Source organism: Eimeria necatrix, genomic scaffold (assembly GCF_000499385.1).
Source record: "Eimeria necatrix Houghton genomic scaffold, Enh_scaff154, whole genome shotgun sequence".
In the NCBI taxonomy this organism is placed as follows: Eukaryota; Apicomplexa; class Conoidasida; order Eucoccidiorida; family Eimeriidae; genus Eimeria; species Eimeria necatrix.
In genome coordinates this window covers 13,829-38,784 of record NW_013652245.1, presented here as the reverse complement: position 1 = coordinate 38,784, position 24,956 = coordinate 13,829, and the positions used below count along the sequence as shown (strand labels likewise).

The 24,956-nt window shown below is 49.6% G+C and overlaps 3 protein-coding genes across 3 annotated transcripts; 2 read left to right on the top strand and 1 right to left on the bottom strand.

Annotated features, from left to right (window-relative positions):
• Window positions 1-6,660: 6,660 nt before the first annotated feature.
• On the top strand, window positions 6,661-10,352 carry ENH_00016920 (hypothetical protein, conserved; the record flags this gene model as incomplete). Its single annotated transcript, XM_013579213.1, is given in 5 exon segments — window positions 6,661-7,686; window positions 7,692-7,977; window positions 8,199-9,060; window positions 9,373-9,526; window positions 9,852-10,352. Coding segments are annotated over 5 exon segments (2,829 nt in total).
• A 3,527-nt stretch (window positions 10,353-13,879) lies between these two features.
• Window positions 13,880-20,318, top strand: ENH_00016910 (ubiquitin carboxyl-terminal hydrolase, putative; the record flags this gene model as incomplete). The annotated part of the gene is made up of 12 exons (XM_013579212.1): window positions 13,880-14,282; window positions 14,484-14,620; window positions 15,034-15,186; window positions 16,164-16,325; window positions 16,608-16,725; window positions 17,124-17,205; window positions 17,507-17,576; window positions 18,052-18,099; window positions 18,338-18,491; window positions 19,006-19,121; window positions 19,890-19,962; window positions 20,170-20,318. The coding sequence occupies 12 exons, from the start codon at window positions 13,880-13,882 to the stop codon at window positions 20,316-20,318; spliced, it is 1,665 nt and encodes a 554-aa protein (XP_013434666.1).
• Window positions 20,319-21,783: 1,465 nt separating this feature from the next.
• ENH_00016900 (hypothetical protein, conserved) lies at window positions 21,784-23,978 on the bottom strand (the record flags this gene model as incomplete). The annotated part of the gene is made up of 2 exons (XM_013579211.1): window positions 21,784-23,766; window positions 23,871-23,978. The coding sequence occupies 2 exons, from the start codon at window positions 23,976-23,978 to the stop codon at window positions 21,784-21,786; spliced, it is 2,091 nt and encodes a 696-aa protein (XP_013434665.1).
• Window positions 23,979-24,956: the final 978 nt, after the last annotated feature.

Below are 24,956 nucleotides of genomic sequence, written 5' to 3'. Positions count from 1 at the left end.
AGGAGATGTAGATCTGTCATGCTCTGTCGATCATAGAGGCTGTGACGTGACAATTCCAGCTGTGACGTGAAGGAAGCGACTGTGTATTGCTTTTTGCTAATTTTTTTCATTACACAAACTTTGTGGCTGATCTAAATACGCCGCAAGCAATGAAAGACAATGCTTAGAGCCCTGCAAAGGCAAGCAACAGTCTACTGCTACTCATGCATGCATTTCAGCATTAGTTTGTGCTGAGTCTGTTATACTTAAGGGATGCAGCACTCTTGATTCTCCGTGGGCGAGCTATAAGGCAGCAGTAAGGATGAAGGACACCACGCAACTCCGCCTGATACTGTGTTTTGAACCAGGGCTGCTCAACTTATTTTCCAGAATGTGGCGTGACTCCAAACCCGCGGTGAATGGCATTAGATGCAGGCATTTGCTACATAAAATGCCAGTGGCCTTCACGGGGAGTGGTTTAGTGCCTTAGTCTTGTAGTTCTCCGCTATCATCTGCATTTCTAGGACAACAGTATGAGGTGAAGGCTGTAACGTACCTTCAACAGTCAGTAACGGTCCGACGTCATTAAAAGCTCAGTTAGATTTCAGAAAACTTTAGTGCTATATATCTGCTCAATACAAATCATCGTATTTATCATTTCCCCCCCACTACCAGCTAGCCATGAGCCCCAAAGAAGTGGGCGCAGGAGGCGCAATCGGCCACCTAATTCTCTGTGTCACGTTGAATCTGTTTACCCTTTGTCGATTTAGGTCTTAGGAAGTCTACTATCTCCAATAATTATATCAGAATAAACTCATGGGGGCTGGAAAACATCGTGGCGCCTCAGTGCTTCCTGGTGTGCCTACCTGCGTAGTAGCTCCTTCCAGCTGCTGTGGCACTGTGGGCAGCCACCCAATTCAGTCAATATTCTATGCATGCGCCTATACAAGATAAAAAAGATATTTTCTGAGGCGTTGCCAGGGGTTGAACTGATGTTCTAGGAATGCAGCCGCTTTCTGACAAGTGAGCAACTGCGTGCTTGCAAAAAGTAAGCTGACCGGGCATTACATCATAAATGAAGGATTTCTGGCAGAGCCTCCCAAAAATTTTAGCCAAAGGGAAGCACATTCTGGCTGCGTCTCGAATGGGGAAGAGTTCGAGAAGACAACTAGGTGCGCAATTAATGTGTCGAGTATCTCAGTTGGGGACTCTTCGCTTCGAATGTCTGCAATCGTTCACCAAATAGAATGTGCTCAAGCTTTATGTCTTTCCGCATCTTCTCATCTTCCTCTACAACATAGCTGACAACTGTAAAATTTTCGAGGCTCGACACTTGAGGAGCTACTTTGCTGTGAAGCTGAAGTGAAAGTAGCAAAGCTCACTACCGATCTCCACAGTCTCGTAGAGCGGCCCTTGTGTTTGATTTCGGCAGACCTAGTTTAGCGTAAGATCTTTGCGCCTGTCCACTAAGATAATAGGAGTCCATGCATGCCTGCTCACGCATGGCTGCCGGACGAGCCACGCCTTCTTGACTCTCAGTTTCACCTCAGGTCTCCTGTGTGAATTATTTCGCTAGGGAAGTGGGAATACAAATGCTGCGGCCGCTTTTTCCCTATTGCTTTGTGTCGGTCTCGCAAGCAAATCTTCCGCCTGCTTTACAATGCCTTTCTGCCAAGTCCCACCCGGCTATGCGTTGTCTTTCCCCATGTCGCCGGTGCACTTTGTAGATACCTCGTATCATCTGGCGTTTACAGAGGTTCTGAGCTCATCCCATAGGAAATATGAAGTTGCTTCATGATTTGTACATTAAAAGAACCTAAGTGTAGGGTTGTCTTTAAGAGTTCTGCAGCTGCAGGCTATTCTTAGCCCAGTTACGGCACGGCCAGTACATAACTTCTCTCGTGTGGCTCAAAGAGCCGCGACAACCTACGCGGTATTTGCTGTATTTGCTCTACAGCCTCCCGAGTCAAATTCCCAAGAGATTCACCCTTACGCAGCAAGGCTTTACGTGTGTGTGGGCAGCCACATCATCACGGATAAGTGCCGCTGTAGTCCTGCTACATTGCATGACCCGGAACTCACTGCTTGCGCATTCATGCATGCCGTGCTACCAGCGCTGCACACTACCTAATCTTTCGGGTGTTTGGACCCTAAAATCGAGTTGCCCTACATTCCCCCTTTGTTTCCTATTTCACTGCCAGTTACTAGTTCTCTTGTCGGCGTATGATTGCGCTTCGCTGCTGCTTGACAAAAAGGCCTCTCTGCACTTTTAGCCGCATGTTCTCCAACATCTCTGAAATCTGTGTTTCCCCTCGCAAGTGAGTAGACCTTTCTCGTGGGCCCCGTCGCAAGCTTGCTGGACCATATCTTTCGCGCCTGATGCGTTCATTGCAACGCATAGCTCCCCTGTGATTGCACTCTTGCCACCGGCGTCAAATGGAGGCTTTTCGGTTCAAATTGTACCAGCATCTTTCGTCGCAGTTTCACTTTGACACGGGCACTGAACGACACGAATTTCATTAGCAGTTGTGACTCCTTCTTCCAAGTTGCGTCGTACCACCCCTTTGTTTTGCTTTGCTTTTTGCCGGGTCTTTACTACGGGTTCCTCTCCTGGATATCTCCAGCGCAGGCTGTCTGTGTGCTCCTGTGAGATGCACGTTATGGAAGTGTACATCGCACTTCGAAAACACACTTTCCCAAGTTTCCTGGAGGTGCATTGGGGTAGACTTCAGTTTGCATGTGGGGCCTCCGAGACACAAAGATATGCTCCGGAGCTGCCCACAGTTGTAGTGCATCAAACTCGGCTTGGATGCTACGTTGTCCTGTAGGCCGTCAAAAAAACTTTCAACGCCGTAAACGAATATAATGAACGCTTAAATAAGGACAGACTCTATGCGTACGTAACTGAAAAGCTCCAGAAGGCAGTAGAGTTCAATTGCACTCTCTTCGAAATGTCTTGCTCTGCGGCATTTTTCGTTTCCCACCCACTACCAGAGTTCTGCACTTTTACACATATCATACCTACTTATTATTTCGATCAGGTTTAGTATGATTCGCTCGCAAAATTTATTTCGTGTTTCGTTGTAACGCGCCGCACTGCGGTGGCGGCCAGTGGAATAGGTTGCTAAATACCTGCCGTGTGCGTGGCTATTATCGCAACCGCCATTGAGTCGTGACCTGCAAGTGCTAGCTGTGTCCATTTGTTTGCGTTCGGTATCCGTCGAAGCTTTGTGCTCTACAAGCTAGTTGGCACCACTGTGGATGTGAGTGAATAGCAGTGTATGCGCACACGAAGTAGTTGCTTGCACCGATGCGCTGATGCACTGCGGCCGGAGTTATGCCTAGTTGCTTTGAAGTTGGTACATGAATATGTCTGGCTTACGAGCTAGACAACGGCCGTCAGGAGTATGTGGCTGCAGCACGACAGTGAATTGTGCTGCTGCGGAGGTGCAGAGTGGCATAGCACCAGAGGGCTGGCAGCCCATGCCATACCGAAGTACCTCTCTGAATTACATGGAAAAATGAGAAATGCTGTATAGAAGTAAGAAACACAATTTTGGCAAGGGAGCTGCCAGTTCTGGTGGCTGGATCTCGCGAGCACTGAGGAATCGCGTGCCCCTAGAAAACAGCGAGGGGGCTCCTGGGACAAAGAGCAGACCTTCATAAATTGGGAAGTGGTTACCAACTTGAAGAGCTTTGCAAAAGAGGCAGTAACTCTTGGCACTGTTGCTGTGCAAGATTATCTGATGGCAGTTTTCGGCAGGGGCCACGTGGAGGCTCAGAAAGAACATACCAAACAAACAGATAAAATCTTGAAGTGGCGGCATGGATCAGACACCTGTCGATTGCTCGTAGCAAGACAGCCGTTACCAGGACCCACTTAAAGAAAGGGCTTAAAGAATCGCGATTCAAGCAGAAACCTTATCAGGGCGTTTAACAACCAACCGTTTACATCCATGAATTTTCTGCCTAACTCGGATGGTGCACACAGCGTGGTACGACATGACACTGTAATGAGGAAAACAGATCTAGTCCTCAATGGCAAAACTAGTGGGATGACTACTCCAAGAGCCTCCAGCTGCGTGTTTACGAGGATTCCGGAAGACTGACAGAGGCAGAATGAACATAAGCGGAGGAAAAGCGCGTCTTGGTATGTGGAGCAACTACTTATTTTGCCCTAGTGCAACTAGCATCGGCAGCAAAGTAGCAAAGCACTCAGTATGTCGTACCAGTTAGCAAAAAACAAACCAACTGCTCAGCTTCTCCTTAAGGAGCCCCGATACAACAAACCTGGATTGTGACGCGTTCCACCCCGTAACAGCCGTCTTCTATTCTCTTTGAGCCCCCGGGTGAACAGAACTACTCTGGATCATGACGGGCAGAGTAATCGGTATCAAGCGTTGCCTTTTACACTGAGTTTTTCCAGTAAAACTCTTTGCGGTCGTGGTTCTATCATGCAAAGAAATGGGGTTTAGCAACCGGCCAGGCGGAAAAGAAGCTGCACGTATTTAGAGGCAATCATACAGTAGCTGAACTAGTTTTTCCCCATCTATAAACATGAGCGCTCTCCCTAGCATCTTTAGTTTGGAAGTCAAAATCTCATTGGGCTATATTTCCCGTGAAAGGTCTCTTCTGGGCAGCCTCTGTAACACCTTTAGCCTGGAAGCCGAACAATCGGATTTGGCTCTGTCTTGCGTGGAAGTCCTCTCTTGGGGATTTTCTGTTCCTCCGAAATCGGCTGTTTTTCTTGTTAGTGCCCCGGAGTCGGCGCAAGGGCCCGGTGTACACCCGAAGTTTGAAAGCCGCAGTTTCAGGCTTTCGCCGTAGAAGTTAAACAGTGCAGCGTGGGATTAGGCAGAGGGTGTTGGCCTGGAGTCCAGCGGCAGCAGACCTTCCGAGAGGCGGGAGAGGTAGAGAGGTTAGTGGCCTGTATTGGGTGTCGGCCACCATCTAACTGCACGTGAATCGGTTTAAATGTAGCTTTTAAGAGTCCACCGCTCATTGTGGTGGCTGGAGAAATCACTTATCGGCATATAAATCTATGTTTGTGCATTGGCTCTGCCTCACAGACACTGCAGGAAGTGGGGAGCCAACACCGCTCGACAACAAACATATGAACACGGAGTGCCGCGGAGAAAGCGAGGCATGGCGCAATGCACCATGTTCTCAAAAAAGAAATCCTTTACTGCGATCTATCCCCACAACCAGCGTCACAAATCCTCTGCGTGCCACTGCAGGTTTCAATACTTCGGAATGCGCATGCAGGGGGCGTTGACTGTTCAAAAGGGCTCACTAGGCTAACACTGGAGCCCTGGAAAGAGGCAGGCCCTCTGTGTGTCTGCGTTGCAGCCTCTTTCTGAAGTGCCGCCTCTCGACTTGCAATGTACCTGCAGGGTTGCCATCGAGTGGGCATAGCCCGCCAGCGTTTTTGAGTAGGTCCTTAGCTCTTCTTACGCTTTTCCCGAGACCGAAACAGTGCTATATAGTTCTCCGTGACTCATTCAGCCACGGCTTTATCAGTACTGCAATGAAATCTAGCTCTTTTGCTGCCCCGTAACGGTGAATATGTGTCGCTGGTCGGGAACGCTCCACTTATCTTCGCGAAAAACTGCTTAATTTCTCGAAATTCCACTCGTTTTGTATCTGCTGGTGTCTGCATCCTCGTGGAGTGTCTATATGGAGCATCAAACCCCACATTTGGGCTGCAGGAAGTTGCTGTTATCAGTGCAGAGTTTGTGACTGCGGTCTCAGCGAAAGAGCACTGCATGTAGGTGATCGAGCTGGCTATTTCCGAGAACAGGCGGGCCCGCAGGGCCGAAGACAAGCTGAATGAGTGGGGCTGAGGTGGATATAAATTATACGTAAACTGACATGGATATGAGAAAGAGGAAACTAAATTTAGGAACGAAACAGCGCGCGGTGCTGGTGCCGTTGCGCGTCCTTTTCCAGGCATCGGCGCTGTTCCACAGTGTCGTGCTCACGAAACCTCGGTTGTCTACAAATTAACTAGCATTCAACAAATTAAAATGCATTGAAAACAAACTGGGGCCTTTCTTTTGACACAGACACTGCAAAAGGTGGGGGGCCCCGACCGTGGCGGACAGAGGAGCGCTTCAGCGCGAGGGTTTGCGTGCTTGGTGAATTGGTGTGTTTGTATTTTTGTTAGCGACTGAAGTAAATAAATTATATTTATTACGTACTATTGAATTGTTCTACGGGTCTGTGTCTACCTCCTGTCCTAAGAAGGCTGCACTTAAGCGGCACAGTCGCATCCCCCACGTGTTCTGAGTCGGTCTCACCACCACAGAGCGGCTGGTGCAAGTTCGTTTGTATTTTGCAAAGCTTTCGCTTCTCTTCGTCTTCCACTTCCCTTCATCTTTTCTGAACCTTAGTTTTATTTGTTTCTTTCTGCAAAGGTCTCCGCTGGCTGCGCGCGGGGCCCCAAGCCCCCTCCGGGTCTTTGGCAGCTCTTTGTCTTGGGTGCTTCTTCACTGACTCTTCTCCGCCCCAGTTGTGCAGCAGCAGCAGCTTAACCTGCTGGAGGCGCTTTGGGCTTGCGATGGGCAGGCCCTGCAGCAGGCAGCAGGCCACGGGTGTTTAGCTGGATCTGAAGAGGAGCCTGGGCAGCAGCACCCGCAGCAAGGCGAGCAGCAGCAGCAGCAGCAGCAGCAGCAGCAGAAGATGGCGCCGCCGGCGTTGCTGCAGTGGCTGGCCACGCGGGGCCCCACTTACTTGGCAGGTTTGGCGAAGAGCCCGTGGGTGGGCGGCGTGTGTGGGGCCGCGAGCACGCTGGGCTGGCTGGCGGGTCTGCTGCTGCTGCTGCTGCTGTGTCTGCTGCTGCTGTGTCTGCTGCTGCTGCTGCCGCTGCCGCGCAGCTGGCGCCGCGTCTACCGGCCCGCAGTCATCGGCACGGGGGCCCTCGCCCCCAGGCCCCTCAACTTGGCGCTGCTGCACAAGGAGCAGCAGCAGCAAGGTGCTGCTGCTAGCTGCGGCGCATGCGAAGGCCCCAGCAGCAGAAGCTGGGGCTATTTGCTGCGGCTCTCAGGCCTAGTGAGGCCCTGGCACGCGCACCACAAGCGGGGGCTGCTGGGGGCCCTGGCCTGCCGTTCTGCTGCTGCCATATCCCCCGCGGGGGCCCCCGACGCCTTTGCTGCGCAGCCCAACTCCTCCTTTCCCCTCTTTCTGCTGCCCCACAGCGCCGTCGACCGATTTGCTGGCTGGGGGGGCGAAGCCCCCGTGGCTTCTCCGAACTTTTCTCCACATCCTTCTTTTGCTGCTGATCTCCACAAGCCCATTAAGGGGGACTTGCTGCCAGCTTCGCCGCAGCAGCAGCTCCAGAAGGGTTGGTTTGGGGGCCCCCTGGCCCCCGCGGACGCTGCAGCAGCAGCATGGGGTCCCCGGGGCCGGGGTTTGCTGCTGCTGGCTTGTCGAGGGCCCCCGGGGCCCTTTCCGAGGCGCTGGTGGCCGCGGGGGCCCCCGAAGGGGCCCCCGAAGGGCCCGAAGGGCCCGAAGGGGCCCCCGAGCAGTGCAAGTCCTGCCAACTTGCTGCTTCGTGGCTGCAGTCGCCGGCGCTGCACCGGCAGCAGCTGCTGCAGGCGTGCCCGTCGCTGGGCCGCGGCTTCGCGCCCAGCAGCTTGCTGCTGCAGCACCGACTCGTGCAGGGGCTGCTGCTGTTCCTGCAGGAAGAAACGGGATTTGTCAGACTTATAAAGTTTGATAAAAGATATTGGGTGACATCTGTGGATGGCGACAGAGTGCTGCTGCACTACTACAGACACCGCACGGACTTGGCGGCCTGTCGCGACAGCTGGGGCCCCGCGCAGCAGCAGCACCCCGCAGCCTCTGCTGCTGCTGCTGCTGCTGAAGCCGCAGCAGCAGCAGCAGCAGCAGCAGCAGGGGCCCGCGCCGAAGAAGACGTCGGCTGCACGGACAGCCGCTTCCCCCACGGTAGACCCCACGGCCGCTGCGGCTGCAGAGGCATTTTGTTTATTGTGGGCGGTGAGTTTTCTTTCAACTTTCCAAATTAATTATTTATCATTTAATAATCAATTTAATAATTAATCAATTTAATAATCAATTTAATATTTCATTTGTTAAATTCACCCTCGAACTAGCGCAGCTGCGCAGCCTGCATCTCTGCCTGCTGCCTGCGTCCGCGCGCCATCCCGCATCCTGCTGCTGCTGCTGCTGCTGCTGCTGCTGCTGCTGCTGCTGCGCAGGCATCGGCGCGAAGGCGTACGACATGCAGGTGCAGCACGTGGTGCTGCTGGCTGCTGCCAAGGGCTTTTGCGTCTTTTTCTTGTCTTGTTTGCGGGGAATAGAAGCCCCGATTTCGAACTTGCCCACCGACCTCACCACCAGTGCTGATGTGCAAGCTGCTCTTTCTTTCATTTTGCATCTCCACGTCAACGGCTTCAAGGACCCCCCCCAGCAGCAGCAGCAGCAGCAGCAGCAGCAGCAGCAGCAGCAGCAGCAGCAGCAGCAGCAGCGCGGTGCGGCGGAGGCGGGCGCCGAGCCGCGCCGCCGCCAACAAGGCCACGGGCACGCCCACACCCACCAGGAGCAGCAGCACTGGCAGCAGCAGCAGCAGCAGCAGCAGCAGCAGCATCGCACTGTTTTGACAATGGACGAAGTCGATGAGGGCTTCTGCAGGATGATAACGGAGGGGGAAGAAGAGGCTTTCCTCAAATCCATTCCTGATGGATTTATTCCTCCCGTATTTCTCATGGGATACTCTATGGGGTCTTGTGCAATTCTGCGGCTGCTGGGCTCTTTGGGGCTGCAGCAGGCGTTTCAGCAGCTGCAGCAGCAGCAGCAGCAGCAGCAGCGCGAAGGGTCCAGCAAGGACTCCGCACAGACCACTGCCGCGGACACGCCTAGCAGCGAGAGCAGCGAGTACAGCGGCAGGAGCAAACGCAGCAACAGCAACAGCAGCAGCAGCAGCAGCAGCAGCCCGCTGGAACTCTCCCCCTTTTGTAGGGACCTCGCAGCAGCAGTTGCCAGTGAATATGTGCCGTGTCTGGAGTGGCTTCGTTTCCTCAAAGGCGCAGTCACCATCTCGAACGCCATGTGCCTGGACAGGTAACCTGAAGTGCCCAAGCTGCCTCGGGGGCCCCCAGCGGCCTCTTGGGGCCCCCAGCTGCGACAAATTGGGGTTTGTTTTCATTTAAGAACCACAAATTGTCTTTAATATCTCAGCAGCTCCTCGGGGGCTCCTTCTGAGGAGTCAGTGGGCTGTGTCGGGCGAGGGAGTCAGTGGGCGTTTCTGGCCGGGGTGTGCTTCTTGGGCTTTGTGGCTCGCCGTTTGCTGCACGCTGCTAATTATTTGCAGTTTAAAATTCCGTTTTATTGTCGAAAACGCAATTATTCAAGTTTTGTTTGGGTTGCGTGCAGCTGCATCGGCTCCCTGGACCGCGCCGGCGGCGTGACCGGCCGGCTGTGCAAAAGCACCATGCTGAAGATGTACAAGGTGAAGCAGTGGCTGGAACCCAGCAGTAATTACCTCACAAAAGGGCTGGACCCTGGCCTAATAGCTCTTTCGCAGATGGTGAGCTTTTGGGGTTGGACTCCGCGGTGTTCGGCGCACTAGGGTGCACTTGTTCCCGCGATCTGCTCACGGGTGGAAACGCGTGTCAGTGCCTGCTTATTTTCGTGATCCTAATCGCCTTTTTGCTCTATTTAGTTGAGTAACCCGTTTAATTTCAGAATTTGCTTTTTTAGCTCAATTTGGGCCATCTAGGCGGTTGGTTTTGGTGCAGAATTCAAGTTGTGCAGCTCCTGCTGAGGCGGGTGCGCGCCGGCTGCGCTTTTTTGTAGAAAATCTCGGAAAGCTGTGGCTAAATGGTTTTATTTGTTTGTGTTTTGCGATTCAGACGTCGACTTTGCGAGAGATCGACCTGCTGACGCACTTGTCGATCTGCTTCACCCCCTCTTCGCCGCTTTCCTGCACGCGCGTCTACTACGCCCTGACCACCTGCCTGCCGCACATGCTGCTGGTCCCAGTGCCGCTGCTGTGTCTGCATGCGCTGGATGACCCGATAGTGGAGCCCTTGGCAGTGTGCCGGGCTGCAGCAACAGTGCCCAAGTACAACCCGAACTGCACGTACGCAGTGGTGGGCCGGGGCGGCCACAATCTGTTTCAAGAGTCGTTTTGGCCCTTGATCGGCACCGCCGTGTGGCGCTGGCTCGCCAGTGCATGCAAAAACATCAGCCGCAACTTTAGTGGAGAAGAAAAGAGCAAAAAAGCGGAAAAAAGCGCAGAAAAAGGCGCAGAAATGAACTGCAAACAGCCCAGGGGCCTCTACGTGGACCACAGCTTCCAAGCCCGAGTTGCACTGGAGTTCATCACCGCGGTTTGGAGAAGATGCGACTAAGTCCCAACTCCCAAACCCTAATTCAAAACCCTAAACCCTCGCCACTGAAGTCTGCAAGCCGCAGGGTTTGGGGGAGCGGAGGCCAAGCGTCGTCGGCTGCAGCTGCATGCGCTGCTGCAGCAGCTGCAGCAAAGCAACAGTGACAGCAGTTAGCTTTGCTAGGGTCTAGGAGTTGAGTTTCTGATTAGTGTTTGGGTTTGCTTCATCATTTATTCTGTCTCAGATCGATTTGGTCCTGCCCGCTCTGTGTGGACCGGTCCGGTCCACTGGTTTGTGTACTTGAACTCCACTCTCACGCCAGCTAGCCACAGCTAGCCACAGCTAGCCACAGCTAGCCACAGCTAGCCACAGCTGGGAACTCACAATGCTGGGAAAGAGGGGCCTGCGCCCGTTTCAGCGCGCCTCAGCGCTCCGCAGAGAGCTCAGCCAACGGCTGCAGCCGCCCCCGCACTCAATGAACTAACAGACTCGTTTCGCTTGAAGTCAATGCATGCATGCATGCGCAAAAGAAGGCCTGTGGCTGCAGCAGGCTCTCCTAGCAGAGTTCTGCATGCAGCAGAGGCTCTTCTGGCAGAGTTCTGCATGCAGCAGAGGCTCCAGTGGCCTCAGCTTCCCGCGGACTTGGCCGTGGGGAGGTGAAATGGCTCTCGTAGACTCATCGGGGGGGGAGTTAGCGTGGAAAGCGGAGGCAGAGGGTGTGATTAACTGCATAAATCTGGTGATCTAAATATAATAAATAATAATTCCAATAAATTAATTCGTTTACGGCGCAGGAAATCCTATTTAGGATACTCTGGGGCTGCATGCGCGGCAACTCGCTGGACGGCACACACCCACAGGGTGGAACTTGGGCTTGCAGCCACCAGAGAAGTTCTTTTTCGTCGAAATAAAATGAAATTAAATGTTCTTGAGGTGGAGAAGTAAATTTTATCTCTTTTGAAGTGAAGAATTAAGGTAAGGAGTTCCCCCTGTCTTCAGTCATTCAGGTTTGATTGGCCTTACCTCGGCATTGCGCGGAGAAGTCGGTTCCTGTGAGGCGTTTTGCCCTTTGATTTCCTTTTATTTTCTTGAATTAAGTTATTTTCTGCAGTTTATTTTTGCCTTTTAATGTTCCTTTTGCTGCATCTCCGTAATCGCCGGTTGTTCCCCATGCGTGTCGCATGCTGGACACTGTGGCTGGGTGGTGCTTGCGTCGCTGCTGGCCGATCTTGTTCTAAATGGTTCATTTTCCGTGATTTTAACGCTACTTTTAGGATTTAATTGCAAAAACAAATTAATATTTCGAATTGTGGCATTGAATTCGCTGGCTGATGATCCAATTCGCGCGAGCCACCAAGTCCTGAGGCTCCCGGGCCCCCCCGGCGCGGCGAAAGGCCGGGGCCCCCGCGTCTGCTGTCTTTGCTGCCTCTTGCACGAAATCTTGGCTGCAGCAGCAGCTTTGCTGCAGCTGTAATCCGTGCAGCACATTTTATTTTATTTTTATTTAAATATTTTATTTTATTTATTTAAATATCTTTTTTTAAAGCCGTCAATCGTTTTGCTGCTGCCAGAAACGCCAGCAGCAGCAAAACGCCCGACGGGATAGGGGGGGCAGCAAAGGCGCAGAGGGAGCGGACGGCTGTGAGCTGTTGCTTTAGTAAACTGAACTTGGCGAATTTTATTTATTTATTTATTTAGTTATTTATTTATTCATTTATTTATTTATTTATTTATTTATTTGTTTGTTTGTTTAATTTGTTTATTTATTGAATTTAATTAATTTATTTTGGAGTATTTATTTGTTTTTGTTTTGTTTGTTTTTTCTTGTTTGCTTCTTTAGTCTTTTTTTTTTGTGAAGTTGTGGCTTCGGCAAACTGAACTTTGGGAATTTTTATTTCTTCATTTATTTAATTTTGAAATATTTATTTATTTGTTTGGTCTTCAAATATTTATTTCTTTTATTTTGTTTTAGTCTCGGAATATTCATTTGTTTCTATTTTATTATTTAATTTTGGAATATTTGCCTGTGTTATTTTATTTTCTTAATTTTGTAATGTTTGTTTCTTTATTCTTGTTTGTTTAATTTTTGAACGCTTATTTTCTTTTTTGCCTTGTTTGCTTGCTTAATTTTGGAGCATTTATTTCTTTTTGTTTCATATATTTCTTTATTCTGAAAATAGTTATTTGTTTTAGTTTTATTCCTTTGTTTAATTTGGAAATATTTATTTGTTTTATTTATTTGCTTAATCTGCAAGTGCATATTTGTTTTTTTTTTATTTGCTTCTTTAATCCCTATTCTGCAAAGTTGTCGCCTTTTGCATGCAGCCTCTCGCTCAAGCCTTGGCGCTGCTGCGGCTGGATCTTGCTGCTGCTGCTGCTTCTGTTGCTGCTGCTGCTGCTGCTGCTGCTAAGTACTGGCTGCGTTTCTGTAACAGTTTTGTATTTATTTAGTTTCGTGTGTCTTCTGTGTCTTACAGAAGGCGGGCGAAGTTGGCGCTTTTGTGCTCGGGGTGTACAGACACCTGAGCGTCTTGAAACGCGACTTTTCTTTCGAAGTTTCAAATTTTATTTTACTTGAGAAGTTCAGCTGCTGCTTGGCCAAATTAGTGAAGAAATAGAGCACTGCAGCACCCGCAGTTTCAGAGTCAACTCTTTTTTTTTAGACTAGAAAAAGGAATATAGAAAGAGGTTTTATATGACCAGTGGAACAGACTTTGTTCAGATGAGGTGTATGTACACCTGAACCGCAACAGTTTCCTGCAGTTAGCCACTTGCTGAAAAGAGAAAACGAAAGAGAAAAGTTCGCTTATTTTAGTTGAGATAAAATCAGAAGGAGTTTCTTTTTAAAGAAGTGGCTTTCTATCAAACACAAGCAACGTTGTCTTTGGAGCCCTTCGGGTGTATCTACAGACCAGTGTCGGGTGACCTGTTGAGGTGCATGGTTGGTTCTCGAGCTCCTTATTTGCATTTGTCATTAAAAAGTGGTAAAAAGTAATTCATTTTGCTTTTATATTATAATTAAAATATATTTATAATTATAATTTTGCGCGAGAAGGCGTGGCAGCAGGTTTTCACGCGTGAACGGGCGTTCGGACTCTGGAGGCGCTGCTGCCTCCTCCTCGGGAGCTTCGCTGCTGCTGCTGCGCTGCTGCTGCTCTTAAAGCCGTTAATTAAAATGAAAATAAAAATAAAAGTTGAAAATAAAAAAGTATTATTTTTAATTGATTGAATAGGTCGAATGTGGGGCTGTGTGCTCCCTCTTTGCAGCCGGGGGCCCTCGCTGGAGGCCCCAGTGCAGCGGGCAGCAGCTGTTTCGCAGCAGCAGGATAGATATTTTTGAGTAATTTTTTGATTTTTAAATTAATTTTTGTTTTAAAATTTATTTTTGCAGTTTTTTGCTGCTCATTTCCGCCTTTCTGGTTCCCTTTGGGGGCCCCGGGCGCTGCATGCGCATGCAGCAGCGGGACAGTCTTTGTTAATTGCCTGAGTTGCCGCAGCAGCAAAGTTGGGGCCTTTCTGTGCAAGAGCGAGGGCGGAGTGGCAGCAAAATGTCGCGGGCAGAAGCAACAGCAGCGCCTGCTGCTGCTGCTGCTGCTGCTGCTGCAGCAGAAGCAACAGAAGCAGCAGCAGCAGCAGCTGATGCCGGCTCGAAGCGGCGGAGCCCCCTAGACAGCTCCGCGCCCCCCGCGGAGCTCCCCGAAGACCCCGCCCCCAGCACCGCCAACCCCAGCAGCAGCAGCAGCAGCAGCAGCAGCAGCAGCAGCAGCAGCAACAGCAGCAGCAGCAGCAGCAGCAGCAGCAGCAGCACGGCGAAGCGCGTGCGGCGCACTTGCCCCTATTTAGGCACCATCAACAAACACATGTTGGACTTCGACTTTGAAAAAGTCTGCAGCATTTGCCTTTCCAACCAGCACGTCTACGCCTGTTTGGTTTGTGGCCGATACTTCCAAGGTATTTAAATAAATAAATAAATAAATAAATAAATAAATAAATAAATAAATAATTAATTAATTAATTAATTTTAAAGTTCTCTTTTGCATTGGCATGAGGCACAGAGGCCAACGAGCTCGCCTTGGGGCAGCTGCGGAGGGTTTAGGGTTTAGGGTTTAGGGTTTAGGGTTTAGGGTTTAGGGTTTAGGGTTTGGGGCGCAGGCCGGGGGAAGTCCACCTTCGCGTTCATGCATGCGCTGGAGCAGCGCCACTTCGTTTATGTCAATTTGACAACTTGCAAAGTTTATTGTCTTCCGGACAATTACGAAGTCCAGGACTATTCTCTGCAAGACATCATTGTCCGTAAACCCTAAACCCTAAACCCTAAATTAGGGTTTGGCCGCCCTCACGCTCTAGCGCTTCCAGGGCCCCCAGACGGCCCCCGGGGGCCCCGCAGCAGAGAAGCCGCAAACCCTAAACCCTAGCTGAAGCCCCAGACCCGAAACCCTAGCTCCAGCCCTAAACCCTAAACCCTAGCTGCGGCCGTAAACCCTAAACCCTCGGCGAACCCGCAAACCCTAAACCCTAAACCCTAGACTTTGCTCGAAGAAAGGCCTCGAGCGCGTGGGCGCCGGGGAGCAGCAGCTGCTTGTTAGCCGCTAGGGTTTGGACTGGCGCGCAAACCCTAAACGGCGCGCAAACCCTAAATTAGGGTTTTAAACCCTAAATTAGGGTTTTAAACCCTAAATTAGCGTATACGGCTCTGCTGCAGTACAACTTAAACCCCACTTATACCCCCCAAGACGTCGCTCGGCTGTCTGCGGAGGTCTTCTACGGCAAGTCTTTAGACGGCGCGGACTTTTTGCCGGGCTGCGTGGGGCTGAACAACTTGAGCAAAACGGACTTCTTTGCAGTTATAATTCAAGTATTTTGATTAAATTTAATTAAATTTAATTTAATTAAATTTAATTTAATTCAATTTAATTGTTTTAATCCTCTGCAGACTCTTTTGCTGCTGCAACAGCACTTTTCCCGCTGCTTTCCGCCGCTGCTGCGGCGAAAGCTGGAAACCCGCAGCAGCAGCAGCAGCAGCAGCAGCGCTTGCTGCAGCAGCAGCAGCAGCAGCAGCAGCGCTTGCTGCAGCAGCAGCAGCAGCAGCAGCGCTTGCTGCAGCAGCAGAAGCAGCAGCAGCAGCAGCAGCAGCAGCACTTGCTGCAGCAGCAGAAGCAGCAGCAGCAGCAGCAGCGCTTGCTGCAGCTGCAGCAGCAGCAGCAGCAGGGGAATGTCTTGCTGCTGTTTGGCAGCAGCTGGTGCAGCCCTCGGCTGCTCGTTTTGGCTGCTTTCTTCTGCATTGGGTGTTCTGTGGCGAGCTTGTTGCTGCTGTTCTTTCTTTTTCTGCTTTCTTCACAAAAGTTGAAAAGAATTTAAATGCAATATATCTTTTTTTGTTTATTTTTTGTTTATTTTTTGTTTATTTTTTGTTTATTTTATTTATTTATTTCTTTTTTGTCCAAGTTTTGTTTCTCCCGAGCTTTCCAGCCTTTCGTTGGACTTCTTGTTCGCCTCTTTGCGGATTGCGTTTCTGTTGCGGATTCAGTTTTGAAACAAATTCAATTCTATTTTTGAATTATTTTTTAAAATAAATTCAATTCTGCCTTTTAATTATATTTAATTGTTTTTAAATTAAAAGAAAATGAATTTCTGCACTTTGCAACCTTCAAAAGAGCTGCTTTTTTTGCCTTTCTGTTCCTGCATTTGGGTTTGTTTCTTTTTCCCTTTCTCTTTTGATTATTTGCTTTTGTTTGTGTTGCTTTTGCTTTTTAATTCCTTTATTTCGCAGAAGTTTCGTTTAATTTGCCAGTAATTCAATTAATAGTTTCGGATTTGTTTCTTTTCCCGCAGAGCCTCTGCACTATTATTCCTCTTCGCAACTATTTGCTCTTGCTGGACTTGTCTGAAAAGCAAAAATACAATTCTGTCTTGAAGACTTTGTCGGAGTTAATGCGAAAGATTTTTAACAGAAGAAACTTCAAGGGAATTGTTTCTCCCCACGAGTTTCTGCAGGTGACCCAACACTGACAAGTTTGCAAATTTGCAGAACCAGTTCACTTTTTAATGCGAAATTTGCTCCCAACTTGTGGCTTTTTTCGAATTTATTTGTGCCAAGTTTTGCTGTTCAATGATTTTGGCAGCTGAGTGCTCCTTTTGATTCATTTCTTCCCTGAATGCATGCAGATTGCATGCAGATTCATTGCAATTGACACAAACACCCTGCGGATATTTGATAAAATGCATTTTTTAAATGCATGCAATGCATTATATTTCTTTTTTGTTGTTTTCTGGCAGGCTGTTGGCGTGGAAAGCAAGAAGAAGTTTCGCATTGGGGAACAGTCGGACCCGCTGGCTCTCTTTGCCTGGCTCTTGAATGTGCTGCATAGAGACCAAAGGGACAAAAAAACTGGGGGTAAAAACCGGAAAATAAAGAATAAAAACTATTAATTATGTTGGCAACTTCGAACTGCAATTACTTTGCAAATTTCCACACTTTTAATGCCTCTTCAGTGTTCTGCACTGCCACTGCAGATACAAGTACACGGAGTGAATCGACGTGAAACAAATGTATATATCTCCCTATATATGTACATATTTATATATTTATATATACATTTGTCTAGTCTTTTTCCAACTAATTACCTCTCACGTGTTATCAAAAGAGGTGAACTTCTGCAAAGCCTTCTAGGAAAGTATCCAGCGAGGAACGTATAAAGGGGTCAATTGCAGCAATCACGAGCAACTAAAACCGTCACGTTTTGCCCATTTAATGATTTATTTGCAAAATTAAATGAAGGTTTTTGTTTATAGGGTCTATTATTCACGATTGCTTCCAAGGGGAAGTTCTTGTCACCGACGCTCAAAGTGAAGAGGGCAAGAAAACGCCTTTTTTGTAAGATTTCGTAAATTTGTCTTTTGAGTGTTTCTCCAAAAGTCTCAGCGAAATATAGTCTCTTTTACTCCTTTTATTGCTTTTAGTTTCAGCTAAATATAATCTGTTTTACCCTTTCTATCCCTTTTAGTTCTTTTTATGAATGTGCATATGTTTGTTGTTTGCTTCCCTTTCGATTCACCTTTGGCTGCTTGGATGTTTTTTGTTTGTTTTTCGCTCTTTATTTGCCACAAATTACCTAATTTTAATTATAATTTTAATTATAATTCATCATTTTTCTTCCTGCTTCTGCTTTATTTAGGTATTTGACCCTCGACTTGCCGCCAGCGCCGATTTTCAAGGACTCTCTTGACCGCAACATGATCCCCACAGTAAGCGAAGCCAGAATTCAATAAAAGTTATTTCAAAGTTTAATTTCAAAGTTTAATTAAATTGCATTTAACTAAATTGCTGCTCTTTTATGGTCCACAATGCACTGCTTGAGGGTCTACAACGGCACAAAGCGGTGCACGCGAGCCAAAAAGTTAACACCAAATGCGGAAGATCTTCTTAATTTCCCTTTTTCGCTTTTCTATTCTGTTATTTCTTCCTGAACAATCTGGCAGATAAGTTCTTTTTTAAGTGCTTTATTTGTTTGCAAATCGGATTCATTCTTCTTTTTCTTTTATCCTGCATTAAGCCTGTTATTATTCGGGCGTGGAGTGCAGTGTGAAAAGACAGAGAAACATGCAGAATATTTATGCACATATTCAGAACCTCCTTTGATTATCTTTCAGTAAAAAGTTATTTATTTATTTTATATTTATGCTTTCGATATTCTTTTCCGGCTTCTTGTGTTGTTCTCAGGTTCCTATTTTCGACTTGTTGCAGAAATTCGACGGCGAGACGGACAGTGTAAGAAGCACCTTTTGCAACTTCGAGCATTAAATGCGCAAAAGAGAATCAAAAAAACAAAAAGATTTGATTTTTTTTGAAAATACAATAAATGGATTAGGCCTCGCTGAATAGCTGCAATGAGGTGCATATTTCCTGTTTATTTTCTTGCAAAAGTCCACCTTTTCCTTCAAGTTTGTGTTTTAATTGTTTTAATTGCATTATTATTGGATTGCTGCTGTTGCAAATTCACTTTCAGGGCCCCACGCCCCTGCAGCGCAAGAAGTGCAGTCTTTACAAACTGCCGCGCTATTTGGTTCTCGCGGTGAAGAGGTTTTCCAAAAATAATTTCTTTGTCGAAAAGAATCCAACAATTGTGACATTTCCCGTCAAGAACCTTGACCTGAGGGAATGTAAGGGACACAGAGCCCCTCCAGCTAGCTAGCTAGCCAAATGGCTGGCTAGCCAGCTAGCTGGCTAGCTTACTGGCAAGTAACTTGCCGGTAGTAAGCTAGCTATCTATCTATCTAGCTAGCTAGCTAGCTAGCTAGCTATCTAGCTAGCTAGCCAGCTTTGTGACTGCAGAAAGCCTGACGCGATTTACTGCTGCTCTTTGCCACTTTTCTTCTTGCGTATTTAATTCATTTTGCGCGCATCAGTTCATCTCAAATAAATATTTCCCAAAGCATTTTTGGAAATATAAATATACATTTGTTTATGTTTTTGTATTTTGTTTCTGAAATGTTTAGTTTTGTGGTTTTGCTTCATGTTGGATTTGTTGAATTTCTTTTGCCTTTGTTGGTGGTTTCCAGCACCGATCATTGATTTTCGACTTAAATGGTTCTAATTTTGAATTAAATGGTTTTATTTTGGATTTAAATGGTTTTAATTCCAATTTAAATTGTTTTTATTTCCCTTTTTCCGCAGATGTCCACCCAGATGCACTGGAAGACAATCCTGTAACCCGCTATAATTTGGTTGCAAATATTTGCCACCAGGGAAAGCCCCACGACGGGTTTTATAAAGCACAAGTGCTGCATGCAGTAAGTTTGAAACTTTAAATATTTTTTTGAAAACTTTAAAAGTTTTTTTGAAAGCTTTTAATGCTTTTGTTTGACGAGATGCTTTTGCTTGAGAACTTCAAATGTTTTTGTTTGTATAAATGCTTTTGTTTGAAAACTTTAAATGCTTCTTCTGAAAACTTTGAATTTTTGCTTGAAAACTCTAAATGCTTTTGTTTGAGAACTTCAAATGTTTTTGTTTGAGGACTTTAAATGCTTGTTTGTCTTGGGGGTTACTGACAAGTCGAAGTGGGCTAGTTGTTGTTCTTTTTCCTGATTAGTTCGATTTATTTGCTACTTTTAGTTTTTTGGAATTATAATATAAATATATTTATTTATTTAATTTCTTTTTGCCCTTCAAAATGCTCAGTTTTCACTTTTCTACTCTTGACATTCGGAAGTTGGCTTTGTGAGAACTTGTGCAAAATTTTCATTTGTCGACTCGGGAGTTTCGCCATGTGTTTAATGCTTAATAAATTAATATTTAATTAATTCAAACATTTTCTTTTATTTATTTTTAATTTATTTTTATTTCTTTTTTATTTGTTTTTCTGGCCAGTGGCAAAAAGTGCACTCCAGTTCCTTTGCAGTTCAGCCATTTTGCCTTTGCAGCCGATCTCTCTGTTCTGAACTCCCCCACAATTTGCAAAAGTTTCCAACTTTGCATTTAATTTATTATTTATTTATTTATTTATTTATTTATTTATTTATTTATTTATTTATTTATTTATTTGTTTGTTTATTTTTTAGCCAACAAACGAATGGCACGAAATGGAAGATCTGCGGGTGACTCCGGTGTTGCCTCAGTTTGTGGCGCTATCAGGTGCGTTTCACCGCTTTGCGAATTTTCCCATTTTCCCCCCTTTTTCTCTCTTTTTTCTCTCATTTTCCTCCCATTTTTCTCCCATTTTAATTCTTTTTTCCTTTTAATTCCCTTTATTTCCCTTTCCCCTTTTATTTCCCTTTATTTCCCCCTTTTTTCCCGAAGATTCCGCCGCAACGGCGACTCGCGCGGGCTGCATGCGCGCAGAGGCGTACATCCAGTTTTACCAAAGACAAGACATTATGACTGACGGCTCCCTCGATGAAGCTTTGCAGCAAAAGTGTCTTCAAGAAATGAAAAAAGTCAAAACTCAGGCGGAGCCCGAAGACGAAATTGAAGACATTTTCGCTGTTTGAAATAAAGTCAAAATTATAAAACCAAAATTTTAACAAGTCCGAACCCCTTGCGTCTTTGCTGCTCCGCAGCAGCTAAGGCCCCTCACGCGCACGCCGCAGGAGCTAGCTAGCTGGCTAGCTAGCTGTCTATGTAGCTAGCTGGCTAGCCAGCTGGCTAGCTAGCTGGCTAGCTAGCTGGCTAAGTAGCTAGCTGGCTAGCTAGCTGGCTAAGTAGCTGGCTGGCTAGCTAGCTGGCTAAGTAGCTAGCTGGCTAGTTAGCTGGCTAGCTAGGTGGCTAGCTACCTAGCTGGCTAACTAGCTTTCTAGTTGGCTATGCATTTGGCTAGCTAGCTGGCTAGCTAGCTAGCTAGCTAGCTAGCGCTCGGCCGGGCACAGACTAGCCTAACCGACGGCTGTCTTCATATTTCTAACGAAAGTTTTTCTTTTTCTTTTGAAATTAGAATTCTTTTTTGTATTTTTAATTCAACTTTGGCGCCAAATAGCACCAAAAGCAATACTTGCAGCGAGGTCACCAAAGTCCAGGCCTGCTGAGCCAAAAAGCCCGAAAGTCGCATGCATGCATGCATGCATGCAAGCATGCATGCATGCAAGCATGCATGCATTTGTGCATGCATGCATGCATGCATTGTGCATGCAAGCATTTGTGCATGCATGCATGCATGCATGCATGCATGCAACTTCTGAACAAATGCATGCGGCTTCGGGACTGGGACAGACAAAACGCCAAACAGCGCCAGTTCTGCATGCATGCGCTCGACCCGCATGCAAGCATTTGCATGCATGCAATTGCATGCAATTGCATGCAGTTGCATGCAGTTGCATGCAGTTGCATGCAATTGCATGCAGTTGCATGCGGAAGGTGCCAAGAAAAAATAAATGTCAAAGGACTTGCGCCGCATGCATGCATGCATGCATCCACGCATGCATGCATGCATGCATGCATGCATGCATGATGCATGCATGCATGCATCCACACATGCACGCACTCACACGCACATGCACACATGCGTGCATGCATTCACACATGCATGCATGCAAACGCATGCATGCATGCATGCAAACGCATGCATGCATGCGTGCATGCATGCATGCATGCGTGCATGCATGCATGCATGCATGCATGCATGCATGCATGCATACACTTTTCTAAGCTGCATGCACCCATCCCTTCCCCTGTGCGTATGTTCAGGGTGACAGGCAAAAACAGAAGAACGTTCTGGGACTTGAAAGGCCCCGCTCGCTGCTGCTGCTGCTGCTTGTGTGGGGCCATTGTGGGGCGCAGCCAGCTGCCTCGTGGTGCAGCAGGGGAGGCAGCAGCAGCAACAGCAGCAAAAGAAGGCAAGAAATGACAAAGAAGAATTTGCAAATAAACTACTTTTATAATTAAAAGAGCAGCAGCAAAAGCTGCTGCTCAAACTGTTGCAGTTCAAAGAGCAGCAGCAGCTGCTGCTGCTGCTGCTGCTGCTCAAACCCACAAAATAAAGGCTCCCCCCAGCAGCAGCAGCACGCTGTGCAGCCCCACTTCTCTTGCTGCAGTGGCTTCTCCCGAGCTCAGCGGGGCCCCCGTTGCTGCTGCTGCTGTTGTTGCTGCTGCTGTTGTTGCTGCTGCTGCTGCTGCTGGGCTCGCAGCAGCAGCAGGGGCGCGGCCCGACCGCAGCGCCGGGGGCCCCTCAGGGGGCCCCCCCGGGCCCCCCGGGGGGCCCCCCTGGGGGCCCCCCTGACCCTCCAGCAAGGCCCCCTGACCCTCCAGGGGGGCCCCCTGACCCTCCAGGGGGGCCCCCTGACCCTCTAGGGGGGCCCCCGGGGCCCCCAGGGGGGCCCCCAGGGGGGCCCCCGTGTCAGTAGTGGCCTGCGGCAGCAGCGGGAAAGCAGCAGACAGCAGCCTGGCCAAATGGCTAGTCTGCAGCAGCAGCTGCTGCTGCAGCTCCGTGGCTAGCTGGCTAGCTGTAGGTTCTGCTGCTGGCTGCTGCGGGTCCGGCAGCAGCGCCAGCCGCACGGTGACCACCTGCTGCTCGCCGCCGCTGCTGCTGCTGCTGCTGCTGCTGCTGCTGCTGCTGCTGCTGCTGCTGCTGCTGACGGAGACCTCCTCCAGAGCCACTCTTGCTGCTGCCACCCCCAAAGCCTGCACGACTGCCTCGTGCACTTTTTGCCCGAAGGCCTGGGGGCCCTGGAAGCTGCTTTCGAGCTGCTGCGGCCCCACACCTGCAAACAGCAGCCGCACAATGGCCTTGCTGCTGCTGCTGCTGCTGCTGCTGCTGCTGCTGCTGTTGGTGGCGGCGGCTTCGTCGGCGCCGCTGCTGCTGCTGCTGCTGCTGCCGTCGCCGCCGCTGGTGCTGCCGCTGCTGCTGCTGCTGCTGCTGGCGGCAGCCGGCGCCGCCGCAGCGCCGTCGCTGCTGCTGCTGCTGCTGCCTGCTGCAGCAGCAGCAGCAGCAGCAGGCTCAGCAGCAGGCTTCTCCTGGCTTCCAGGACGGCCCATCAGCGAATTCGTAAGAGCAGTTCCCACCATGCTGCCGACTGCAGCACCAACAGCAGAAGTGACAGCTGTGCGGGTCAGCGAAGGCCCAGCAGCAGCAGCAGGAGCAGCAGCAGCAGGAGCAGCAGCAGCAGGAGCAGCAGCAGCAGCTGGCTGCGCCGCGCCACTCATTGGGGCCCCAGGGGGGCCCCACGCTGCAGCAGGGGGCCCCTGGCCCGCGAAGTGAGGGCCCTGCCCGTACGGCTGCTGCTCATGCAGCAGCTGCTGCTGCTGCTTCTGCTGCTGCTGCTGCTGCTGCTGCGGGTGAAAGGTTTGGTAGGGATAGGCGGGCGGCGGCGGCTGTGGGGCAGCAGCAGCAGGGCCCGAAGAAAACCCATAGGGCGTGGGAGCAGCAGCAGCAGCTGCTGCTGCGGGCTGCTGCGCTGCTGCAGGTGCTGCAGCTTGAGGCGCTCCTGCTGCAGCTGCTGCAGGGGCTGGGGGGGGCTGAATTTGCTTCTCAGCAGCAGCAGCAGCAGCAGCAGATGGAGGGCCAGAAGCAGCTGGAGTAAGTCCCGGCGTCTGGTGTCCCTGTGGCTGCTGCTGCTGCCCTTGCTGCTGCGGCTGCTGCTGCTGCCCGTGTGGCTGCTGCTGCTGCGGCTGCTGCTGCTGCCCGAGTGGCTGCTGCTGCTGCGGGTGCTGCTGCTGCCCGTGTGGCTGCTGCTGCTGCGGGTGCTGCTGCTGCCCGTGTGGCTGCTGCTGCTGCGGGTGCTGCTGCTGCCAGTGTGGCTGCTGCTGCTGCTGCTGCTGGTGCGGCTGCTGCGGCTGTCGCTGGACCTGCTGCTGCGGCGGAGGGTGGGCGGGCCGCTGCTGCTGCTGCTGCTGCTGCTGCTGCGGCGGCCTTGCTGCTGGCGGCCGCACGCTCTGACTCCTTGCTGCTGCTGCGGGGACAGAAGGCCGCACGGAGCGGCCGCGGAGGCTGCGTGCCCTTCGAGTGCGCTGCAGCAGCAAACAGCACACAGCAGCACACGGAGAGCTAGGGTTTAGGGTTTAGGGTTTAGGGTTTAGGGTTTAGGGTTGGGGGGCCGTACGTGTCGCCGTACTCCGCTTTGGGCCTCCACGGAGGTGGGAGACTGCGGCCCCGGGCCAAGGAGCAGCAGCAGCAGCAGCAGAGCTGCTGCTAGCTGCAGCTTGCGGCCTAGCACTGGCATGGTGAGGGTTTAGGGTTTAGGGTTTAGGGTTTGCAAGGCATCTGCGTGCGGGTGCCCAGGCCCAAAACCCGAACGCTCCGCTGGGCTCTGTTCAATTTAAAAGGCGAATTGAAGTGACAAATTAAAATGCTGCCAGAGGCGCAAAAGGAGAAGAAGGCGCTGCTGCTGCTGCTGCTGCTGCTGCTGCTGCTGCTGCTGCGGCCCTGCGACTCCAGTACTCCGTGTCGGCCACAGCAGGGACCCAACTCCCCGTGCAGAGGCTGCTGCAGCAAAGTTCGAGATTAACGCAAACACATTTCAATTTAATTATTTAAATTTATTAATTTAGCCTCTTTTGAGGGCGCAGCACTAGCAGGGGCGCCGGGACAGAAGAACTTGCACAGGGACCCCAGCCCCCGGCGTAGTCCCTGGAGGCGGCTATGCTGCAGAAAGCGGCTTCTTGCGCGCAAACTGCTGCGTTTTGTGGCTTTTCTAATTGTTAAAAAGTTGAATAAAATAAAAAGAAATTAAACTGAGGAATAAAAGGGGCTTTATTTGGTATTTCCGCCTCAGACGGCCTGCAACAGCTGCCCAGGTGGCGCCGCCTCCCCGCGAGTGGTCACGCCATCGAATGTGCAAAACCCAACAAAAAACAGTTCTCTCAACTTCTCCAAAAATTGCATTTCAACTTTTTAATTATTTAAATTCAACCTGACACATTAAATTGGAGTTCGAGGGAGCGTGGCGGAGGCGAAGCTGCACAGGCGGGCGCCTGCCGGGGTTCTGCAGCCGTGTGCAGCGCAGCTTGTTTTTCCTCGCGGCACTTCTCTCAAATTTTTGGATTTTCGCATTTTATTTATTTACTTTTCATTTTTAAATATTAAAGCTTTCAAAAAATGAAGAGAGAGGGGCCAGGAGGCGAAAATGGCGGTGTGTGTGCGGCGCTTCCTGTGGGGCTGTGGACACACTGTGCCGATTGAGTTCGAAGCCGCCGCGAGC